Consider the following 23,145-nt stretch of genomic DNA (forward strand, 5'->3'; position numbering starts at 1 on the left):
AGGCCTTTGACCTCCTGTACTTAAGATGCGGCAGTCGCACCGCAGCTCTTCAGCGCTCGGGGGGGGTAAAACAATACTTTAGGGGGGAAATAAAGGGCAAAGGTCACACGGGGAACATCGTTTCATTTGAAGCACTTGATCAGTGGATGAACTCGGAGGATTAAATGACAAAGGTTCTAAACAGTTTAACATCAACCACTCAAACAATCCACAGACCCAGTTTTATTTGCTCTAAGATTTAAGATTTCCACCTGCGACACTTCCGCTGCCTGCTTCTGCTCTGTGGTGCACAATTCAAATAATGTATTTAGAAAACACAACAGCAGCACCCAAGCACCTCACTTTAAACCTTTTTCAATAGGAACTTTTTCTGCCGTTTTTATGCCCCAGTTGCTTTGTTTTTTGGGGCGTACCCACAATTCAAATGGACACTATATGAAGGCACTGAGAGAAGGGGTCTAAAATCAAGGGATGAAAAACTGAAAATTTATTCTTGGCTAGATGTTTCAGGCAGATGCGCGCTTTTAAAGTGCAAACTGCAGCTTTTGCATCTGCTGATTGGAGTGGTGTACTTCTCTTGATTTTTGCTTTTGAGGAATCAGCATCGACCATTTACACATAATGAAGCTAAGTGCCTGGATTTATCGTTTCAGAACTGGTGCCACTTTCGTACTAATTTTGTGGTGCCCCACCGTCATGTGGACAAAAGTAAATAAAACACCCAAAAACATGATCCCTGTCGTTTATGGATGCACAGCCGCCCACACGTGCACACACCTATCCAGCCGTGCACCATTTGTTTTGGCCCCCCCCCCCCCCCCCCCCGGGCTCTTAGGACAGCCAAGTGGCGACTCATGCATATTTTGGCAGCTGGAAGTGGCCTGCAACAGAACATAAATAATTCTGTTGTTGTGATCATCAGCTCACTACTCAGCCTCTTAAACACATCTGCAGATTTAGACGTTGGCACAGAAATTCTTTCAAATGCACACAGTTGTTTGTACACACACACACACACACACACACACACACACACACTCAGAAACACTCTTTGTTCAAACACAGGAGGCAGCTGGCCACTCAGTGGTGCTGTGTGCCCTCTGAGCTGTGTGATTGTCCTTCACACACACACACACACACACACACACACAAACACACGTGGCGTGTTTTTCTCTCCTGCATCTTTAAAGCTTCAGACTGCTGCCTGCATGAGTGCAGGAGTTGTGGGGGGTCAGCTCAATACAATCAATTCCAAATGTCAATTTAAATTGCAACCCGTTTACTGACGACAGATCATTCTCAATTATTTCCCCCGTGGTATTTGGTGTCAGTGGATTCATTATCGAGCGCTGAGCTTTTTCTGTGTTTAAATTGGGAGAGAAATGCATCACTGCGGTCGGTTAAACAGAAACTGACAGTGACCCCAACTGTGATTTGGGACGTAGAGCGCACAGCCTCCCTGTTCCGTCTAACACAAGTTTGTTTGCACACAAACGTCGGGCCGCATGAGCGTCACCGGCGGCGGTGACGGGGACGGGTGATTGACAGCAGGACGGAGTGTAGAGGACTCTGCGGGACAGAACATAATCTATAGCTGCGACTTCACCCAGCTGTCAGTGCTCAAACTTTTAAAGGTTGCATCAACAAACTTCTCTTATATGATGTAATGTGAATTGTTGAGTCGTTATTCATCCTCTGCAGCCAAACGCGAGGTTATATTCTCTGCAGCTGACGCTCACGAGGATTTTGATTGACAGTAAGTGAATCGGTTAATATCAAAATGTATGCTATTAAAACACCAGACTGATCATGTTTTTTCTGACTTTTCTTCAAGCTAAAGCTCATGTCAACCAAAGGACTTGAAAGGTGTTATAATTATATAATAACATAAGTCTAGACCATAGTGGCTTTTAAGTGTTCGTGTCACTTATCAAACAGAAATCGCAGCTTCTGATGTCAGACTTTTCTCACTTTTTTTTTTTCTTCACTGTAAATTCTTTTGAAAAAGAAAATCTGTGGGATTTGAACATGTAATGTGATTTCGCTTGATCTGCTTTTTTTTTTTTTTTTGTGTGAAATTTCCCCCTTTTTTTTTTTTTAATTTTCTTTTCAAATGAAACCATCCAGTAAAGACGCGAGTGTGAAAGTTCACTGCTGATGAAACGCTGCGGGTGACGGAGGTGTGGGTGGAGGCCAGCGGGTCTCTCTGTTCAGTAAGACGTGTTTCATTCCTCCCACATCTTTAGTTTCACTCTGTTACTTTGAGGGAACTTTTTTAAAGAGAATCAGTCTTTGTTGTTGTTGTTGTTGTTGTTGTTGTTGTTTGCGCCTCAAAGACAAACAAGGCGCCACAAACAGGCGTTTTCTTTTATTTTAAAGGATCATAAGTTGCAGCTCTTTTCTTTTCCTTCCTTTACTTACCCTTTGTGTTCATACACAATTCAGCCATGATTTCTTTCAAACACACACACACACACACACACACACACACACACACACTTGCACACACTCAGCGTGGTGTTTGCCCTCAGCTTGTTCCCTGCGGTGTTGACTGACAGCAGGCTCTCTCTTGATATCTCCCCCTTTCTCTCTCTCTCTAACCCCCCTGAGGCACCTGAGAAAGGGGGAGAGAGAGAGAGAGAGGCAGAGAGATACTCGGCGCACACTCGAGCCCTGCCTGCCTGTCCTAAGGGGCCTCCCTGGGCACTCAGCAGGGGCTGCCGCCAGCGCTGTGCCAGAATCTCCTCCTCTCGAAGCTTTCTAGTTCACTGTCTCTTTCTCTGTGTGAATCTCTGCCTCCTCACTCTCTCTGTCTTTATCTCAACCTTTGCTGCTGCATCACTGCCTGTCCTCTTACCTCCCTGCTTTCTCTCTTCTTTTTTTCCCTTCTTCTTCCTCCTCTTTCCCTTTTTTATCTTCCCACCTTGTGTCTTTCTTCCATATCCCCAACCTTCGCTTTGTCTTCCTCCCCTGCCTGCCTCCTTTCCACTGCCCCTTTTTTTTCTTTTCTCTTCACCCCTTCTCCCCGACCTCTTGTTCCATCTCCTTTCTTCTCCTCCTCTCCCCGCCCTTGCATTCTTTAACGCTCTCTCTCTTTGTATCTGACCTCATTGTCGGGTCATCGGTGAGGAGAGGGAGATGGAGCGGATAGTGAAAGTGCAAGAAGTGCCTCGCGGCTAAACTTCCTCCTGATAGGGCCGCAAGGAGCTGAAAGCCACTCTGCGTCCAATTAATAATGAATGAGTCAGATCAGTCGGTTTGACTCAGAGCGTACACTTTCTGCTCCTCCTCCTCTTCCTCACCTGTAATGAGCCGGGAGGAGAAACACAGGGAACGTGAACTGGGCCATACCGCACTCCTGGAGAGTCCCAAGGGGGAGGCGAAGTCTTTTCTTCCCCATCCGATCGGCCTCGTGTCCACTCCCTCCCCTCGCTCGCTGCGTGCGCTCTCAGGCCCTCGCTGCTCTTTCTGTTGAAATAACTTTCGACAGGTTTGAACGAGCAAAAGCAAAATGCTCGCCACGGAATTGGACTTCTCGTGCTCCTGGCCCTGCTGCAGGATTTTCTGAAATATAATATGACTCGTGGTAAATCCCTTATTTCTTCAGTTCGCTGTTTTTCGGTCAGCGCTTCACCTGCGCAGAATGAAGGTGCGAAGCCTCGGCTTCTCTGAGGTTGTTAGAGAGAATCTGCTCCTTTATTCACCAAACGATTTCTAAATCCTCACATTCCCTCAGCTGTTTTTGTCCCTTTTATTTTTTGTTTCCACTGCTGCTTTTGTTTTTCATCATAGAGCCACCACTGCTGCTTCTTTCCCTAGATTACATCACAGACAGACAGATCTCAGTCCTCCTGCAGGTAAACTTCAGTACACTCGTTGCAGCTGCAGTGGCCACATGTACAGTATATACTGTATATATATATATATATGTTTGTATATATATATATATATATATATATAGAGAGAGAGAGAGACAGACAGAGAGAGAGAGAGAGAAAGAGGATGTGTGTTATTTTGTTGAACTTCCAATTCTGAAAAAGTGCAAAAAAAACCCCAAAAGAGCTGCAGTTTTAATTAGTTGCCTGTCATCTTCACAAGTTCGAAGAGGTGAAACGATAACTGTCTGTGGCAAATTTAATTATCTGTAACTAATTAAGATCTATGAATTGGCATTGGGGGGTAGAGAACAAGGCTGTGTATGAAAAAAAGAAAAAGAAAAAAAGGAAATTACCAAGTTCAGCTGAGCAGGATGTGCACACTCTGCTGCTAACAACATGCCAAATTTGATTTTACTGTTTGTCCCCCTCCCCGAACATACTGGAGAGAATCGAGTCAGTTTTCCCAACTCCCAGCGCGAGAGGAACGAGTCGACAAACACGGAGCTGCAGAGATTATACAGACATTTGTATTCTGCGAGGTGTTCGGCCCCCGCCTCTGTTTTCAGGTGGGTTAGGCTTCTCGGAGGTGTCCCACCGCCCGCGGTGCCGCGGGGTTTACTGACGACAAGAGCAAGGGGCAGAGCCGGACCTCTGGGCGGACTGCTGGTTAGCGTGCGGTTCGGTGGACGAACTTTATCAGCCGAAGTGAAAATGAAATGGCGTTTGTCTGGTGAGCAGGTTTAATTTCCCTCCCCAGAGTAAAAGCCAGCGGCAGGCCGTCCGCTGGATTAGTATTCAGCTGGCTGTAGACAACAGAGCCGGTCTGTTGGTGTTTGCCCTGTGGCTGTTGTTTTGCTGTCAGGTTAGCCAATGACACGTCAGCGCTCACCTCTCTGGCCTCCGCAGCTCGTGGCTGTAATACACTCTCCGCTGCTCTCTGTCCACACTTCAGCCTGCCGCCGAAACGGCTCCTATCATCCGCTAAACCCATTTTAATCAAAATGGATTCAAATCCTCCCTCCCCCGTCTTCAGGTACATCGTCGTACCTCAGACCTGGAGTCCGCACGCTATTTTTTCCACCTGTTGGTTTTGAGCAGCTCGACCACAGAGGTGCGTTTCGAGCTGGAGCTTAGAATCGCAGGTTAAATCACCATATGAACGGATGGCGATGGTGGTGTGAGATACTGTATACTGCAAGAAAATCATCCACAGTTGATCATTACTGAGTCACTGAAGAGTTTGGCATTAAAAAAATAAAGTTTCACGAAACAAAATGAAACTTAGAAGTGATTTTTTTAGTGTTAGTCGGTGAAGCATCAGGTACAGCTTATTCCTCCTCCCTCTCTTTCTTTACCTTCTCTCTTTCCTTTGTCTTGGCATTTATGACTCCAGTGACATTTTTGTCGACATTTGTTTCCCAGTGTTTCTGTGATGACGGCAGAAGTGTCGAATGCTTTGCTGAAAAGCTGCTAAGCCTGGATGACAGCAGGCTAAAGCAACAACCTGCAGTTACAGCGTGTTGTACATACTGCACATCATGTCTAGTGAAATACATATTGTCTGTAAAGTTCAATGATAATAGAAGAAGAAAAAAACAACTTAGAAAAAGCACATATTTTGTTTGTTACTCATCTTTTTTGGAGGGAAAATTAAGTGGCACCAAAGTAGCAGGTAAAAGAAACGCGTGTTTTCAAGACTTCACAGTCGGCTTAATTGAAAGAAATAAAATAATAAATACTGTGAGGAGAATGTGACATCTTTTAAACCCACTGATTTTAAAGGCGCCTGAGTTGAGTCTTTAACCACCAGGGGTCTCTGTAAATCAAAGCAAAGTTTTGACTCACAGATCCACACGCTGCTCGTGTTGCATGTTGTGGCGTGTGTGTGTGTGTGTGTGTGTGTGTGTGTGTGTGTGTGGGTGGATGCAGAGGGAGGAGCAGGTGGTGGCAGCAGCGTGGCAATAAACGGAGAGGCAGCCGACCGTCAGCTTTGCAGGTTTGAAAACACTCAGTAAAAGTCTTTGCAAGAGTTTTGTGAGGGCAGGAATTCACTCGGTTTGTTTGTGTGTTTGCTTGTGTGCTTGCTTGGCCTTGAGGATACACATAATGTGATCTGGTGAGAAACACTGAATAAAGACAAAGCTGTGGTTGTTTACAGTGAGAACTCCACAGGGAACCATGAATATAAAAGGGATGACTTCCTTATGGAGCAGGTAGGACGAGGCGGTTTCTCTCTCAGGTTGTGAGGAGAACAGTTTCCATTAAACGAGGAGTTATGTGTCACCTTTCAGCCGCTGCCACTTAGATACTGGAGTTTTTATTTCCCATCCTATTTATGACTGTTGTATCGGATCGGGTTGTTTTTCAGTCGCACACATTTTCCTCCAACCCTCGGCGCTGTGCTGCGTCTTTGCACAGCAGAGAACATGTAGTAACTCTAATCAGGGCCAAAGCTTAAATCTGCCGCATCATAAACAAACCGCTTCATTTGTCCCTGCTGTTACTGAAAAACACCATCACACCAGCTTTAAGTCGCAGCTGTCCGTTGCATAGGTTGTTACTTTGCCGTCAAATGGAATCGGTGAAAGAGCAGAATTTCATTGCTGCAGTTTTCCCTGTCGCTAAAAGTTTTTGCACATGAGGAAAGACTTACAGAATGATTTAACTCACATGTCAGGCGTCAGATCTTTATTGAGTAAAATGCGAAGATTTAGTTGAATAAAACAGAATTTAAACTGACGGTCTGAGGATCAAAATAAAGCGAGGATGTCGCTGCACTTAAGCATCGCCCCCGTTTCACTCATCGCTGATCGGCAGAAGAAGTGCAGTAAATATTAGTCTCTTTGGTCTCTGAGCAAAATTTCAAGTGTCATACAAAAGGCTTTTTCCTTTTCAGTTTTTCATTTTTAATACATTTGCATAATTTTCACTTTGTCATGACGGGATATTGAGTGTAGATTGAGGAGAGAAAAGAAATGAATTGAATTGATTTCAGCATGAGGCTGCACTCTGAACACTTTCTGAATGGACTGTATCTGAGATGAGGGGGAAACAGAGCCGATATTACACTTGTAAGTACCTTTTTTTTTCCTTTTTTTTTCTTTTTAAAAAGTTGATTTTGACATTTTTATTTCTTGCCTGAGGCATTTTTAAATTCAACCAGACTTGAACATGCCGCCGAGGCGCTGTACTTGTTTTTAGCTCAGTCCCGGTTAAAGAGCAGGGAATACCAGGATGTTGCTCGGTTACAAGTCGGACTTTGATGGCGATGGATCTGTTCTCAGTGAGGGCCGGGTGTTGTAGCCCCCCAGGCTGCATGAGGCTACATGAATCATAAGGTCCCCACTGAAAAATATTATTCTCTTGACTTAATTGTGAATAATAACGGTTCACATGTGCAGCAAAACACAAAAGTGTTTTTTTTTTTCCCCCAAGAGATTTGCGTAACCATAGATACATGCAGCAGCTTCTGAGGAAGTATGTTGACGCTGCTCAGCTGCAGCGTCTTTCCTACACCTGGAAAACTACAGTAAATAGCTCCATAGTTACAGTGACGCCGGGCGCCAGTTTGGTGACTGAGTCGTTGCAGGTGGTTGCGGTGAAGCAGCTTCTGCCTGGTGGATGCTCATTTCTATTCCCTGTGAGGCTGGGAGCTCGAGGTGTGGTGGTGGGGGGTGTGTGTGTGTGTGGGGGGGGGGGCGCGCTGAGGCCTGACTAACTTGGCCAGTTTCCCTTGTGTAGGTTGAGATCAAATGAAGCGCGCCGCTCTGTCTGTTTCTATCTGTCGTCTTCACTTTGTGTTTGTGTCCGTCTCACTGCTCTTACTTTTCTATGTGTTCCTCTTTCTTTGTCTTCAAGTCTCCGTGTCTCTGTCTCTTCACTTTGTCCATCCCTCTGACTTTCACCTGCGCTCTCTAACCTCTCATCCGTCTTTATCTCCGTGTCTTTCACCATTACTGTCCATTTCCTCCTGTCTCTTTGTCTTTCCTTCTCCTTCTTCTCCCATCCTTTGTCACTCTCTCTCTCTCTCTCTCTCTCTCTCTCTCCCTCCCCCTCCCCCCCCCCCCGCTGGGCAGGGAGGCCTTTGATGCGAGGCTGATATCTATTCACGTGGGTCATTCATCAGCACCGTGTCGCTCTTTAAGCAGCGAGCAGGAAGCCAGATCAATAAGATGGCTGAACGGATGGATCTCTTAAGAGTCCTCTTCAGCTTGCAGAGATAAGGGAATATTTCTGAATGGATGGTGCTTTAAAAAGTCACACAGGGTGGGCAGGGAGGGGGGAGGGGGCGATGAATAAAGATCTGAATGCATCACAGCCAGTATTAAAATGGGCAAAGACATTTAGATTGAAAAGGTGGTAAAACTTTATAGAAAAATCTGCGAGGGGTCTCGCTGGAATTGTGCTTCAACTTGGAGTTTCTAATTAAATCCACTTCTAACCTCTGCGCCTGTGATCCTGAATAGAAAAAGAAAATCAGCTGAAACAATAAAGCAAAACTGATTTTAGGAAAATTTAAGTTCAACAGTTTTCAGCCTCAGTGTGGTTGGACTCAGAAACCCCCCCCCCATCATCCAATCAAGCTCGAAACCATAACGTGTGTATATGAAAATATATTTACAAACAGTATTTTAAATTGTATAGTCCAAATTTGAAATGTAAGAATTTCCCTCCAAGTCAAAGAAAAGACCAAAAGATTCAGATTGTAATTCTGTGTCTGTAGGAACCAGGTCGGATACAGTCTGTGTGTCCGCCGTGACCTGATTTCTTAAACGTCATGTGACCTTGAAGTTGGAATTAGAGAAACCGGATGTCTTGGTCATGTAGTCGCATCAAACTGGTTTCGTCACGACCTTTTTGTAAAAATCCGATTTGAGGAAAAACTTGAATCAAGTTACACAATCTGTCCAATGACGGACAAAAAGAAACCAGGAAGTGGTTTATAGTAGCAGCTACAGGTAGAATAAGTAACTGATGTGTCATCTATTTACACAGTAACGGGCTACACAGTGCATGTTCCCTTAAGAGCATGTAAACAGCCATGTGTTGAGTCTTAATATACATGTTGCTGTTTACTGTCACATTCAGACTTCAAATAAAAACCAATTAACGTTGAGCTTGTGAACCGTTTTCTTCTGTAACGTTCAGTGTTTGCCTGCACGGGGGGGGGGGGTGTCCTAAAGATGAGACGTTAATTACATGAACGGGAAAGTAGCTTGTAAATATTATAAGTGCTGCTGCTGCTGAGAGGAAGTTAACAGCCGCGTGTGGACTTGTGTCAGACTGAGTTTCTGCCTGAGTTTGTTTTCATTAAAGTAAAATATAGTCTTTTATTACGTGTTATTGTGACGTTAGAACATCAGTTGCTGGTTTTTGGAAGCGACCGTGTGTTTGTGTTCACACATTCAAATCAAGCCATCCTAGATGACATAAAGCTTGATGTGCAAATTTTCTATTTTTATTGTTGGTGATTTTCCTGGAGGAAACTCTGAGTTGACGGTCGGATCATTGGTGCCGAGGGGCGTTTCACCATCACGCCGCCGACACTTCGGTCTTCAGCAGCCACTTGGCAACACATGACAAGAGCTGAAATACAGGAAGTCTGGGCCAGACAGCCGAGGGAACAGTGACAGGAAATCAGCGGAAGGCCTGACAGTCAGGGAATGAAGTTCAGATGGCAGGAGATGTTGTCTCTGATGTATTTGTGCATACACACACACACACACACACACACACACACACACACACACACACACGCACTCTGTCTTTGTCTATGTTTTTGTGGTTTTCTTTCCCTGTCTTCTCCACAGCTTCCTAAGTGCAAGTGTAAAAGGAGCCAGAGGAAGTAGAGTGAGCTAGGGAACACACACACACACACACACACACACACACACACACACACACACACACACACACACACAGTGACACTAACAAACAACCTCTGCAAGACATGTCACCCTTACCTTCATCACCTCAAGGTGATTTTGTGTAGAGTGTATAGAACACTCAAGAGTTTGATTCCTTGTATATTTTATTTGCACAAATGTGGAAAACGCTGAAAATGGAGCAGGAGGAAAAAAACAAAACATTAAGTGCTCCCACAAAAAAAAAAAAGAAAAATCCCACAGCGCTGCATAAACCTCATGCAGCCACTGGAAGAGAGAGCGTGGAGGAAGTAAATCAAGACGACAAAGATGCTACTTAACGTCATCCAGAAATAAGTTGGCTCATTAAATATACCTTGTGGTTAATAAGTAAATGTTAGTGAATGGAAGTGTGTGCATGTAAAGGTTGTTGACACAGGAGACAGTCAGGAGTAAGTCAGTCTTTCACTGGGATGTTAAAGCAAAGACAAACAAACCAAACGAGCACAAAGTCTGGAGAGCTCGGCGATGAGCTCGAAGACAATGTGACACCTGTGAGTGGAAACAAGGAGGTATATATATATATATATATATATATATATATACACACACATACAGAGGGGGGTTATTAGGTACATGGGAACAGGTGTTGGCGGGGGCGGGAGCTGGGCAGAGGGGGGCGTGGCTGCGTCTGAAATACGAGTTCGTGTCAAAGAAAAGGCAGAACTGGTGGAACGTGAACATAATGTGAGAATCATGACAGCAGCTTCTCTCCACAGCTGCTTCTCCCTCTCGCACTTTACATCTTGTGAACTCGTGACGTCATTCTCGGTTATTTTATGTACTTCAACTATGAAGACAAATTTAACTTTGATTTCATATCTGATCTCTTTTTCTCTTTTTTCTTCCTAAAACAGGCTTTGGTTTCTGGAATCTGTGTGGACTGTATTTCATGAAGATGAAAATATGAATAACTTTTCATCTTCTTTAGCAGTTGCCAGTGATTTTGTCGCCATAACATGCTGTTAGATGTACAGTATAGACGGGACGAACCGCAGTGATGTGTCAAAACGACTTTAAATGATGTACTTACTGTGGCGGAGCAGCAGCAGCTTAAAGGGGGGGGGAGGGGGGGGGGCTTCAGACCTGTAGCTCATTAAATAATAACACAGATTGATATGAGCTGTAATCAGCCCTTCTGTAAAACGCTGTCAGCCCCAAACACACATGAATATGCAGAGTTTAGAAGAAGAAATTCAGTGTTCATTAATGAATTGATGTCTGCCAGAATATGTGACACTCATGGACGTTAAAACTGAACCTCCTCTCTCCCGTCGTCCACACAGCTGCTTCCTGTCCCTGCTCCTGGTGGCCGCCGTGGTTTGGAAGATCAAACAGAGCTGCTGGGCGTCAAGGCGACGAGAGGTAAGTCCGAGACACAAGCTTTACAACAAATATTGATTTTGGTTCCTCGGTTCCTGTCCTCGTTGAACAGAAAACGCCCGTCTCATTTCAATCTTCACAACGCCCCGTGTTTTATTGTTTCCCCGTTCTTCCTTCTGCTTTTCTCTCGTGGAAGCAGAATTGCTCAGGAAAGAACAAATGCATTGTGAGCTTTCCAATTACTCATTTGACCTTGTCGCAGTCAGTTTTCTTTTTATATTGTTGATGTTCAGTTATCTAATAGCTGAATTAAATAAATGGAATTAGCTTTGTTCAAATAAACACAAAGAAACATGCGATTGTAAGTCAACAGTCAGCAATTATTGTGTTATTTCTTAATGTGAATATCTGCGCCTTTGAATAATGACATTGTGCCGGTATAATTTCTGTCCTAGACCTCTGGAAAAACTCCAGCTGTAAAGTCGGCGGAGAGCATCGGTGATAAAGGCGTTCAGGCTACACAACCAATTAAAAGTTTAATCTTTTTATCACTTATTAGTGAAACATTACTGTAGAAAACCTTCTGTCTGGCTACTAAAACTCACACGGGTCGGTTTACATGAACGGACTTTGAAACCCTTCGTTCGTTAGACCTATAAAGAGCGGACAGCCCACATTACGACTTTTAGGTCGTGACTTTGCCCGAGTGCTTGTAGCGTTAAATCCTCTTGATACGATCGCAGCGTGTTTTTATTCTAAACACTGATCTGCATGTCGCTTTGGTCCAGCTTTAAACAGTTTGAGGAAATCTCTTGTTGTCTCTCGGTGACCACTCTTTACATAACATTCATTCATATATATACTATTGATAATTAGTTCAGTACAGTGATTTTATCAGTTTATGGACGGCACACGATTCCCCACAACTGACCAAAAAAGAAAAAAGAGGCAGATTTTGTTTTAATTACTGCAGCCGAGACTCATTAGCTCACAGTCCTGGGGGCGAGACACCGGGGCCTCGATCCATTGAGGCTTGAGAGTTGTGATGTGTTTTCCTAAATTACCCAAAGAAAAAACTTGAACGACACAAACTTCATATCATTCAACAAACAGGGACAGAGGCAGTGATCACATTATCTCCATTTATTGCCTGCCCTTTTGAATAGATTTGATCTGTTACATAGTTTTGTAAAAGTCATTGATTAGAATAGCTGCTTTTAGAAGATGTTCCTTATAAATGAAAAGGTGTTTACAGGTGTGACAGTTGAGTCAAGCTGGAGAGTAATGTTGAAATCTGTCCATAGTGGATGTGTAGATACTCATGAGTTCATGAGCATCTGTGGAAACCAAAGGGCTTCTAACACACTCAGCTTAATACAAAAATTTATTTAATTTAATTTTAAGCTGTCAGCCACTGAAAGTACATTACTGAAGTGAATTGACTGCTATGAATTGTTCCTATATTATAGCGCATGGTGTCTTCCACAACACACAGAGTCTCCTGGAGAAGAAAAAAACCAAACTCAGAAGTCACTAATTCTTTGAAAGCGCCGCACAGAGGACGCCAAAGCAATCTGCCAAACTGTGGGAGGCTCCGCAGGCGCCACAAAAGATTGAAAATGACAATTTTTCAGGTCTTTTAACAATTCTGCAAAACCAAAAGTCTGAATAATTCAAATGTTTTCAGAGGACATTAGAATTGCACCCGCTGCAGGAAAACTGACGACATTTAATGACATAAAAAAAAAAAAAACAACATTAATTTTAATTCATGAACTGTTTTATAGGACGAAAAGTCTTAAACATCAATGTGTCTGTGTCATACGTGTCATTCAGAAAACAAGGTTGTAAAAGATGGTTGTTATTATTATGCGCTGCAGATCTTAAGCTTAACCCACTTTTTCAAACACACGCACACACACACACACACACACACACACGCTCACTCACAGTGCTGACAGATAGAAAGCAGGCCTGACAAAGCTCCTGAGTGATTGGTTTATGGCTCCTAAGACGACAACAGCCACAATAGATTTGCTCGGTTTATGCCTTTATTTCTTAAAGTCATTGTCCGAGTAACTGTGACGGCGTTTTATCTTTTTGCCCGAGAAATAAACGAGCTCTCTCGGTCAACCTCCAGCGTTTGAGTGTCTGAGGCTGAATGGATGATTAACTGGCGGTCAGACGGAGTCCACGCTTGTTGCAGCTTGGCTAGCTAGCTAAAGTGATGTGGAAACTATGAAAAGTTTTGCATATTGAATAGTTACTCCCCTGGAAAAAATAAAAAATAAAAAATGACAAAATGCATTTTCTTATGTGTTTCCAGAAGGGTTTGGATCACCTTTTGAACAAGTGGCTGAAAGGTTTGCGTGCGTGTGGGAGTATGTCAGTGTGTGTGTGTGTGTGCGTGTGCGTGTGTGTGTGTGTGTGTGGCGGTGTCTGAGGGGCATACAAGCTAATATGAACTTTTTGGTTTGTGCTTTTCACACTCGCCGTGGCGGCTGAAGTGCCTTTCGGCTGTAACCTCGCCCAGGAGTGCTGTCATCACCCTCACCTCTGGATGCCTCTTAACATCCTCCCTTTCACCTGCTCCCACTCTGCCCTCTCTCATCTCACAGCCACTGCTGTCCAGCTGGGCTCTCTACAGGCTAACCTTTAAACAAAATTAGCACAGGACCTTTGTTAAGAGGATTGGGGGCTACAGGAAACTGTGAGACCAATATTAAGCTCCCCAACACCTGGAAAAGCTGTTGGAGGACGGCGGGGTTTTCTAAAATGCCTTTCATGGAATCAGTTTGGTCTCTTCTAAACTGATTAACAACTTCACTTCACCCGATGAAAGCATTAAAGAAATGAAAGACTCACTTTTGAGGAAATTATATATATTTTTAGTATTATTATTATTATTATTATTATTAAAGCAATTTCCAAGTAAAGACATATGGAAAATGAGATTTATACATTCACTATTTTACTTTTAAAATCGCCATCTTGGGCATCACACTTCACTAACATTTATAGCATTTTCTGACACACAGTAATGTTGTTAATATCCCATGATGCACTTCTTTAGTTATGACATCAGTGTCTCCCAATAATTTATGGTCCCAAGCTCGTTAGCAGGAGTTGTGCTGCAGTCAACCATTTGAAATGCAAAGAATCTACTGTGAGCAAACGCATGATTGTTTGCCTGATGTGGCGATGGCGAGCTGGTGTTTACACTGTGTATATAAGCACCAGGCGCCATATGATTGGTGTAATTTACCAATTACCTGTTCATTATTAGTAAATTACACCAATCGCTAGTTCATGGCTGGTGTCAATCACCATCGTGCAGTGGCAGCCACTCAAAAGAAAATAATACAGGTCATTTCTTAAATGGAGTGAATGTGAGGTAATTGTTTCCCAAAGCTAAACCAGCAGTCAGAGGTTTGCAGCCTGGAGACTGTGCGGAGCTGCTGTTGCATCACACCTGTGATAATCTGTAATAAAATGCTGTAAGCCGAGCCAACTATATGTATATAACTACATATAGTTATTTCTGCCAATCAGAATGATGAACAGTAACAGTAATGACATCACCGGTTCGGCACGCGGCGGCAGCGGCGTATCCGCTTTTGAAAAATCCTGTTGAATCCTGCGGTGTTGCATTTCACTGCCGTTGGATCATCTGAAAGGCCGAGGCAGGAATCATTCTCACACTGAGAAGCGGGAGAGTCGTAGTGGCGGCCTCATTTTAGTCAAAGTGAAAAAATTGCCATCCAGTCATGATGGCCGGTGCAAACAGCAGAGGGCAGCGCTAATGACGCGCCCTCTCTGGAAGGATTGCTGTTTTCTTTCTCAGAGGTGGTTGCACTGAAATCCTGAGGCAGGATGTCGCTCCAGCAGAGAGCCGTGACTGGGGGGGGGGGCAAATCAGGACCAATATATTAAGAGAATATTACTGATGTGTGTCTATATTTAAACACCCACAAAGACATGAATTGAATCCAGAGTTGAGGGAATGCAGATACTATATTAGTTTATATAGTGAGCACTTCCTATCGTAGCTGTCGAGTTGAATTAGGGCTTTGACTCCTTTTAGAGATACTCAGCAGTAGTGTTTGCATCCCACGTCCGCCTCTCCTCCACTGCACAGTCAGTTTTCTTTATGCATAAAGAATTATGTTTGGACGTTAAATCTTTCAGAGCCGATTCACCACTGCAAGAAAAGTATTGTTTTACTGCACCAAAGTACATATAAATACACCTTTTCTGTGTTTCACACGCTCATCATCTCACACACGGCGGTTACAACTGAGAGCGAATCGATTTGGAGAAGTAGTAGTAGTAGTAGTAGTAGTAGTAGTAGTAGTAGTAGTAGTAGTAGTAGTATTAGTAGAGGAAGTGGAGGAAACACAACAGCAGCCAGACAGTATTACAAATAAAGAAATGGCTTTGTCAATAAACTGTAGTTTAGTGTAGTTTCAGTTTTAACTGTAATTACCTCATCCTGCTCGTGCAGAAATGAACACAGCTGCACAGCGGACCTGCCTCTGTACCTACACATTTATTGTGTAAACGCAACATGACACATAATTCCCGACAAACAGAAAGCTGATCATGTTTTTCCACGAGGTCAACTCTCTCGTTACAGCCGCCTGCGTCCCTCTCTCAGCGCTGTCCCCTCCGGGCTTCGCTCCCACATTCACCCCCCGATTCCTCCGAGTTACCCTGCGCTTGCATCAGCCGTACAGTGACACACATTTGCATCTAATTATGCCGGCGCTCACCTCACTTAGGCCGCGGCACAGTGGGGAAATGGTGGCCATTGCATTTTATGTGGTCATCGCAGGGTCACAGGGGATTTAAGACTTTGGCCCCCGAGCCTTGTTCTCCTTACCGCTGCCTGCTTGTCATCTGACTTTAAGGAGTTTAAGCTTATTGTGCTGTTGCTTTCACTGTAAGCCTCTCTGGATAACAGTGTTAGCTTTAACCCTGTGATATAAATGTCATTGTGAGCTCCTCTTTAAGAAATACAGTAAAACCCTTTTTTTAGAAGTTACCAATCACTCTGAGTTTCATCATCGAGCCAAAACACTTTAGTAGAAGTAAAACGGCTCATGAAGTCATTGCATTTACTCCTCCAAATTTACTATCAATAAGTTTAATGTATGTACATGATACAAAAAGGCAACGTGCGACAAATTCTAAAGCCGTTTTGACTTAAATTATTTCCTTGTGCTGCAGACATGAATATATTATATACCTGAGGAAGGCTGGTCCTGCACTCTCCTCCTCTTCGTTTGATGAGCTGTTTACATTATGCACAGGCTATGAAAAGCTGGTGTTTTCTCACCTTTAAAGCAGCGCAGCGTTTCCACGGTGTAATAAATCCTAAAAAAAAACTTTATGACCAACTTCACCAGAAGGGTCTAATAATAAAACTGGGTCCATCTGCTTTAGTTTAGGCCTGAGGTTTGGAAGGGTTAAAAGTTATGAGACAACCAGTGCCAGCATGTGATTGATGCTATCCGTCACTATTCACTTTATTTGCATTTGGCAGGTTTAAGGAGCTAATTTCAAACCCTGAGCAAAAAATAAGTTTATGACGGTGTTTGAGGTTCTTCTCAGCGTGGCAGCAGAGGCGAACACCTGCTGAGGCTGATGGCTGGATTGCTGGAACGAGCCGGAGCCCACCTGTTGGGGTGCGTGCGTGCGCGCTTGTTTGCATGTGTTTGAAAGTGTTCAGGCGCATGTTTTTCCTCACGTGTGTTTGCTGCGCATCTGTTTGCGTAGATGCGCTTGGATGTGTGTGTATATGTGTGTGTGTATTTCTGTACTGTCTGAGTCCTAATCAAAGGCTTCCTTTTGAGACCTGACAGTTCCTTTGAAGGAGCTGGAGCTGCCAGATGGCAATAGACCGGGGGCCCAAACCGCCGCAGCCATTTTGTGCCGTGGAAGCCACCGGCCTTTTAGTCGGAATGAGCCCCGGTGCGACTTGAGCGGCCCGCTGCTGATGCTGGGTGATGACTCCTGCGGGAGCCTTAGACTACATCTCACATAACTGCTATATTTACCTTCATGTAGTTAATCTGTAAAGAGAGCGCGGGTCAGAAGAGGAGGAGTAAAGCTTTCTCTTATCAGCAGTCAACAACTACAGCAACAGCAACGGGTTTCAGGCACAGCTTACGGAGGCCTGCAACAGACACAAATGATAAAAGCACTTTTTCTTTTTCTTTTTTTTTTTTTTAATATAGATGAGCAAGCTAGCTAATTAGGGCAGAGATCCAGCAGAAGCATCTAGAGAAGGGGGCAATAAAATCATGATGCAAAATACTGAAATAATGGCACTACTTTAACATTCACTTACTTCGCCTCAGGACAGAATGTCTCGTTTCTCTCGGTTGTAGATTTCAGGCCGGAGTGGAAATCTCAGCACCTGGCCACGTAAGAGTTGAGTCATATGTATGGATTCATAAAGGGGCAGTTAAAAGTCTTTTACTGCCCCGCTGACTGACAGTGTGTTGGACGACACAGAAAGTCTTTGATGTTCGTTTTCTTTTTCCCTCTCTCGTGTTTCATTCGGTCCGTCCCTCCTCCTTTAATGTGCCTCCGACAAAAACATCCTCATGATGACGGCGTTTACCCGACACCCCCCACCCCCCACCCCCACCCAACACAGATATACATCACAGATAACTTGACGTATATTGGACGTGTATTGCACCCTGAGGTATTGATAGAAATGCAGAATGCGATAATATCTCTGATCGTTGCCGCCGCATCCCACATGATTAACTGTGTTGTAGATTCTTTACACTACACCAGAGGTAGGCCACGGGGAGGAGGCATGGAGAGGAAGCAGCATAAACGTCTCCAGATACCCTCACATATTTATTACCCCATTAAGCTGCCCACCCTCCCAGCATCACCTCCCACACCCAGCACCACCACCACCTTTCCCTCGGCTATAAATATGAATGTCAACCAAGGTGTGAAGGCTCAGGCCTCTGTTAGAAATACCTGCTATTATGTCATAAAATGAGTGGAAAGCTGTGCAATGGCCTGTGATGTGTAAACTCAACTTTTTTCTTTCTTTTTTTTCCTTCTCTTATCAAATGCTGTCTAGCTCAGGTTGTGGGATGTTAATGAAGTGATGTGCAGGCGTACACACACACACACACACACACATTCCTCTGCCAGGAACGAACAACCACCCTTTCACTTCTGCCTTTGATGACTCTTGAGAAGGGAAAGTACACAGTCCACCGTACAAGTTTCTAAAGAATGGGAGGGGATCAGAGGAAAGATCTGAGGCCTTAACAAGACGGGCTGCTGCGGAACAGCTCTGCTCTCTGAAGACTTTTCACTGGTTTTCATTCAAGTGCATTAACCCGCGAGTTCACCTGTACAAAGGCAACAAAATGTAGTGTCGTCGTCTCGATTGTAAACACTTCATGATGTACAAGTACGAAAACAATGCATGCGCTTTTAGAAGTTCAGATCTTGCCGCTCGACGGCTTCTCCAGAGGTTTGACCTGATTTCTGGTGGAGATAAAATAGTGTTTTGTAGCAATTGACAGCTTTTGTTTTCCCAGTACGGTTTTATGTGGGCTTTGGGCTTTAGGTAATTATGCCGTTATACATTTATCCAAGTTATGATATCAACGCTACTGACAAAACGGATACAAATCCATACATCAGTACCCAGTTAGCTCCACTGGAAGACGGCTCCAGTTTTTATCACCTTCACATTTACAGGCCAGGTTTTCATTAAAGCTGTGCAGGATGGGCGTAGAGGAAAAATAACACAGACATGTAAACCCTGGCTTTGTAGAAAAACACTTCGACTTACAATCAGCTGAAAGTTGTAGTTACTGAAACTGGTGAATTCAAAAGGTCCTTACTTAATCTAACTGTTCTAGTTCTAGTTCTGCACCTGAAATATCTACAGAGATGCACCTCGTCTAATCGTCGTTTAATCATCTCATTTCTGCTTTTGTAAGCATATTATCTCTTGTTTTATACCCACATTATTCTTTTATTGGTTGATACACAGACGAGTAAACTTGCTCCCTAGTGGCCAAATTAAAACACCCCTCCGTAGGACGTGTTCCTGCCGTCTGATGCAGAGGGTGAGGATGACTCAGACCCGGCAATAAAGTTGTTTAACGGCTCCACAGCTGCGTCCTTGTCGTCGTCCCCTCGGCCACCGCAGACTGCTGACCCTCAGTTTTTGGACGGGGGCGACTGTGTCACCATACTGTCCTCTCCCTCTCCTGTCCGCTCCGTCCACGCCCACCTCTGACCCGCACCGTCACCGGGCCTTCAGCAGCCCAGACTGCTCCTGCATGAACACATGCACAGTCTTCCCCTTATCTTCAGAGTGATGCACTAAAACCTGCAATATCATAAACTGTATCCACCAAGGAAATCACGAAGTCAGATTTAAAATCTTTTAATGAAGTGTCTTCACCAAAATCTAATATGGATTATGGATTTATACAATAACAACTCATAACTTTTGATTATCACAACACTTGAAGTCCAACCTTAAAAGAGTTGCGTATGAACCAGAGGTCTGATCGATTATTGTTGTTAATGTCTGACACAGGAACGACAAACTAGCTCATTAATGTTTATTATTTATATTTAACTATTACTAATGAGCTACTGGACACCTGTATTTCCCCTAGGGGATAAATAAAGTATATATCTATTTATCTATCTATTACAAAGCCTTGGAACAAAATCAGATTCTTGTTCCAAAAGCAAATGTAAACTGTCGTTTCAGCACTTTATTTGGGCAGAATTGCAAGAAAACAGTGGTATGAGCCCGAGGACGCCTTCGTAGAGTAGCATGTACCAGTTGTTTAAGTTCATTTGCCAAATCCAAGGACTTTGGAAACCCTTATTGAATCTCTTTAAGTTTAGCAAGTTTTAGTATTTGCAAATAACGAACTGAATAAAAACTTACAGACTCCGTAAAGATCTCTAATCTGAATCTTTGTGCCCTCCCACTCAGCGGTGTGAGCAGCGCAGACTTAATGAACACCAGAGTCTCGCGCTCAGAGGCGTCGCCCAGTCACTCAGCCCGCAGTCATTATCTGACTTATATGAACACACACAGCCACACGAGCCGTCACACGTTCACGTGCAGCGAGCGTCTCCAGCAGATGCTTTGGCGTTGAAGGCGCAGCGGGAGAGAGGTTGGCGCTGGTATCCTCTTGAATAAGCAGAGACCCGAAATACAATGAAGATATCAAGGAGCACGTAGAGCTCCGCATCAAATTAGTTTCACGAAATAATCCCTAATGATAAGGAGGATCCTCTCACCGGCGGGGGCTGCTCCCGCCCCGGCACACGCCAGTCCCAGAAGCAGCTGGCTGGATGTGAATGCGGTTCACACATGAGCAGGGAATAAAGGGAAAAAAACGATCTTTTCACCTTTACTTTGCAGCTGTTACCCCCCCCCCCTTACGATGCACTTCATGCTGATGCTCCGTAATACATTATAATTTTAGAATCATGGAAACGCACTTCTTGCTCTCCAGGAATGCCGCGCGACACAATCCAGAGAGTGAGTGCGGTTTTAACACGACATGTGTTTACACCGGCCAGAGGACGACCAAACCACACTCTCCTGCAGACCGCGAATACAGTCAGCACAGCGGGTCGCATCTCATGTGTAATTAAAAGTTTGAGATGTGGTGAATTTCGTCCAGTTGCCACAGTGGGTGAGCAGAGAAACCACGACACGCAGCACAGATGAGGCGGCGGCGTTCAGAGGTTCTTGTTCTTGAACAGGGTTGTTTTTTGGGGGGAAAAAGAGCGGGAGCGTCTCCCACAGGGCAGACATCAAATCATTTGACCTGCTTTTCTTGATTATGCGTTTGTTGTAAAGTGATAATTTCAGTCGATGTATTGACGATGTTTATGGAGAGGTCTGTGTTTCACTGAATTTGTCTGAGGCAGACCAGTGATGTGGTCCCAGTTAATATTCCATTTGAGTCTGTGATGGTTATGAGTTCTCCTGAGAGAGAGAGTGGGGGAGTTTTCGGTTGTGGGGTGGGGGTGGGGGTGCTGTGGATAAAGTCAATAATGAGTTCCTTTTCTGGTTGTGTATGCATTGAGCGGGAGATTGTTGTGATTGCTTGGGCTGCCTGCTCCCTGAAACTGTGCTAATTGCATATGAGACGTATTATGGTTATGTCATCAGCTTTAATTAAAGACAGTCAGCAGAAACACAGATGTGTACGTATCAAGTAAATCAGATATAAACAAAGTACAAATGTCCAATTTAGGCAAAATTCCCATTTATCTGATGTGGCGACTGGTGGCTGGGATCCGCGCACAACACTGGAGCAACATGTGAACGCTCCCAGGATGTGACACTTCAACTAAACTACATGATTAGACCTCAGAGTTTGATCAGGCTAAGCTTTATCTTTAGCCTCATTAGTTTAGGACCAACACAACCTGGGGACATCCAGTGGTTTTTAATAATCAGCTCAGTTTTTATTATTAAAACTGTGTAATAGTGAAGAAGGAAGCTGCCTGGACTGAAATCTAAAAGGTGTAAATTCCAGTTGCCTTTGGTGTTCTGGTGCAGGTAAAGGTCCATTTGGCATCTTAATCTTGTGCTTGTTAAATTGAGTGGTGACAAAATGAAAGACAAGAAGAAAAAAAGGGAGTCAAAAGCAGAATCTCGGGGCATGATTCTTCTTTACCAAAAATAATTGTGCTTCCTAAATGCGTTCCCCATGTGCAGAGGCCGTGACAGTCATCTATAATTACCCCCTTTTTTAGAAAACACAGCTTTCTGACGACACTTGTTGGTGGTGTAAACGCAGCCGCTCTCTCTCAGCAGCAGTTAGTCTGAAGGTTTTCTTTCTGGTCATGTAGTCAAGTGTGAAACGGTAAAGTGAGGCTTATGAAACCATTGTGCTCATTTAAGGTCACTTGATAAAAAGGCGTCAGCGGCGTGACTGAAATGTTAATGTGAGCGGTCTCTTTGTGGAGCGAGGGAAAGATGGTCATCTGGAGCTCGCAAAAGACATTTTGTTTTTTTTTGTTTGTTTTTTTTTTGAAGATGGAGGTGGATCATTGTTTCCATTGTGTACCCCTGGAAATGGATTCAGCCATGCCTGCACTAAGAATAATTGTGTCCTTGAAGGCAGAGCGTTGAGGCCACGGCCGTCGTTACAGCTCAGTGGTACCGTATACTGTGCTGGGATTATGCTGCAGAAGTGCAACATCGCTTTATGAAATATAAAGAAGTTGGGGACGCTCCCTGCTGTTGCAGACGTCCCCGGCACTTGAAGCTGTCACTTAGGGGTTAAAAATATTTTTCTGCTCGTGCCGCAGCGTTGAACACGATGCAGAAATTGTCTCCCCTGCTACATCCTCCCTCGCCCTGAAACAAACACACATGTAAATTGAAGCCACGTGGATCTCCAGGGAGAATGTGGAGCCCCTGAAACAGTATTCCAAATATGCAGGTGAAACATTTACTTTGATTTAATGGCTTCCTCTACTGTAAGGGTTATTCTCTGTCTTCTCACGGCTGACTGCTGAGAGAGAAAAAGAAATGAAAAAAGTCAAAGGCTGATTTTTTTTCTTTAGCTTTTATATTTAAAAAAAAACAAAACAAAAACAACAAAACAAAACTGTCTCAGTGTCTCAGTGAAGGTAAAAAATAAAAAGACGAAGCATCATCTCATCTTCTTTACAGTGTGAAAGCTCGGTTGAGCCGCGGACTAATGTGTTGAGCCTGTGATGAACATGTCCCCTCCCAACAGTCCAGCTGTGGCTGCATCCACATCAGGAGAGATCGAAGAGGGGAGAGCCCTCACCTCACCTCACCTCACCCTGAGGGGGGGGGGGCTCTCTTACCTGAGCTCCTGCGGTTTCTCTCCCCGCTGCTGGAGGTGGGAGATGATTTACTCAAGGTGACCCGAGCCGGCGTGCTTTCTGCTCATGCCATCGCTCCTCACACTTACTCATTCTGTCCCGTCGCCTCGCACAGTGCCAGCCCC

At 44.2% G+C, this 23,145-nt stretch overlaps 1 protein-coding gene across 1 annotated transcript in view; it reads left to right on the forward strand.

The window, feature by feature from the left end:
• atrn (attractin) overlaps positions 1-23,145 on the forward strand; it is a 121,571-nt gene that overhangs the window by 66,660 nt on the left and 31,766 nt on the right. The window contains exon 26 of the mRNA XM_087171111.1: positions 11,089-11,167. Within this exon, the coding sequence (XP_087027237.1) occupies positions 11,089-11,167 (79 nt within the window). The remainder of the gene's footprint in view (positions 1-11,088; positions 11,168-23,145) is intronic.

This window comes from Seriola lalandi, unplaced genomic scaffold (genome assembly GCF_002814215.2).
Source record: "Seriola lalandi dorsalis isolate HSWRI2012SDOR001 ecotype SW California unplaced genomic scaffold, Sedor1 jcf7180002054976, whole genome shotgun sequence".
Classification (NCBI taxonomy): Eukaryota; Metazoa; Chordata; class Actinopteri; order Carangiformes; family Carangidae; genus Seriola; species Seriola lalandi.